The sequence below is a fragment of the Schistocerca piceifrons genome, chromosome 6, assembly GCF_021461385.2.
Source record: "Schistocerca piceifrons isolate TAMUIC-IGC-003096 chromosome 6, iqSchPice1.1, whole genome shotgun sequence".
NCBI lineage: Eukaryota > Metazoa > Arthropoda > Insecta > Orthoptera > Acrididae > Schistocerca > Schistocerca piceifrons.
The window spans coordinates 492,470,574-492,472,501 of NC_060143.1; the positions used below are offsets into that span (position 1 = coordinate 492,470,574).

A 1,928-nucleotide genomic window follows, 5' to 3' on the forward strand; every position below is an offset into this window, starting at 1 on the left:
TGGTTAAATACCTTCGAAAGTGTACGCCATGCATTGAATGGTGGTGAAGTGGCGATATGTGGCGCAAAAGTTGACGGTTACAATCCCAAAACTAAAACAGTTTACCAATACCATGGCTGTTTCTGGCATGGATGCCCCGACTGCTACAACCCCAATACAATCAATAGTGTAAACAATGAAACCATGGACGATTTGTTTACTAAAACAATGGACCGGACTAACACACTGAGAAATGCGGGCTACAACGTAGTTGAGGTGTGGTCTTGCGAGTGGAAGAAATCCAAAGCTTACAAACAAGCCCTAAATAAAACAATCAACGTTGTGGAACCCTTAAAGCCTAGAGATGCCTTTTTCGGTGGGCGAACAAATGCCGCAAAGCTGAAAGTCACTGCAAAGAAAATGCGGTATATAGACATATGCTCTTTGTATCCAACGGTCATGTTTTACGATATGTACCCTGTAGGTCACCCCACTAAAATATTCAAACCAGAAGAATACAACAAGGAATGGTTTGGTTTGGTCAAATGCAAGGTACTAGCTCCTAAAGCTCTTTACCATCCTGTACTTCCTATTAAGCAAGAAAAACTGGTATTTGCTTTGTGCGCAAGGTGTGCAGAGGAAAAGGTAGGACATTGTAACCATACTGATGAAGAGAGAGCTTTTGCAGGCACATGGTCTACGGTTGAACTGAATAAGGCTATTGAAAAGGGGTACAAGATACTTGAAACTTACGAGGTATGGCACTTCCCTCAGACGAGCAACAATCTGTTCAAAGACTACATTAGGACTTTCATGAAAATCAAGCTGGAAACTAGTCCTTGGGAGGATGATTACGAAACAAAAGAGGAATACGTCCAAACCATTAAAGAAAAACAAGGCATTGAGCTCGACATTGACAGAATTGAACCCAACGCTGGAAAACGTGCCGTCGCCAAGATCTGCCTAAACTCTTTGTGGGGTAAATTCGGCCAAAGACAAAATTTGACACAAAGTGAGTTCATCACCGATCCACAAAGGTGGTATGAACTTTTACTAGATGATAAGATAGAGATATCTAATGTCATCTTCATCAATGAAGATATGATTGAGGTTAGCTACAAGTATACTAATGAGTACATCGAGGATAGTACTGCTACAAATATATTTATTGCAGCTTTCACAACATCTAATGCTAGGATAAGATTATACGAAATGCTTGATCGCCTTGGGGATAAAGTTGTCTACTACGATACTGATAGTGTAGTCTACATCGATGATGGAACAAATACAGTTGAGACAGGGTGCATGCTAGGCGAATGGACTGATGAACTTGGCAAAGATGATACCATTATTGAATGGTTAAGTACAGGCCCAAAAAGCTATGCTTACTACTCTCACAAAGGCAATCGGTATACCAAAGTAAAAGGGTTTAGTCTCAACTATGAAAATAGTTTGAAAATTAACATGGAAACAATGGGTGAACTAATACATGGCGAAAGTGACAGTATAACTACAAACAACAAAATGATAACCAGGAATAAGAAAACAAAAAACCTTGTCAATAAGGGTGTGGAAAAGGAGTTCAAAGTAACCTACGACAAACGAATGCTCTTGAAGGAGGCATATGGTATAATTGACACTCTACCCTGGGGATACTAAAAAATTATTAAATACACTAATAATAAATGAAAACAATCATCCTAACTTTAATATTTTGTGGATTTGTATCTGCAAATGAAGAAGTAATCAAATATTTACATGATTTTGGGTATCTTGAACCAGATTCTACAAATATTCCAGAACTTTCAGATATAAGCAATGCACTAATACTATTTCAAGAAAAGTTTAATTTGAAACCCACAGGTGAAATAAGTGATGAAACTTTAGAACTGATAAACAAACCGAGATGTGGAGTTGAAGATCATGCACTATCTTTTACTTCACATATT

At 38.1% G+C, this 1,928-nt stretch overlaps 1 protein-coding gene across 1 annotated transcript; it reads left to right on the top strand.

Annotated features, from left to right (window-relative positions):
* The first annotated feature begins 450 nt into the window (after nucleotides 1-450).
* On the top strand, nucleotides 451-1,638 carry LOC124803417. Its single transcript, XM_047264601.1, has one exon. It carries the CDS (start codon nucleotides 451-453, stop codon nucleotides 1,636-1,638), a length of 1,188 nt encoding a protein of 395 aa, XP_047120557.1.
* Nucleotides 1,639-1,928: the final 290 nt, after the last annotated feature.

Bases quoted from the DNA above. Each gene is read 5' to 3' on its own strand.
- LOC124803417 (XM_047264601.1), top strand. From the start codon at position 451: ATGTACCCTGTAGGTCACCCCACTAAAATATTCAAACCAGAAGAATAC.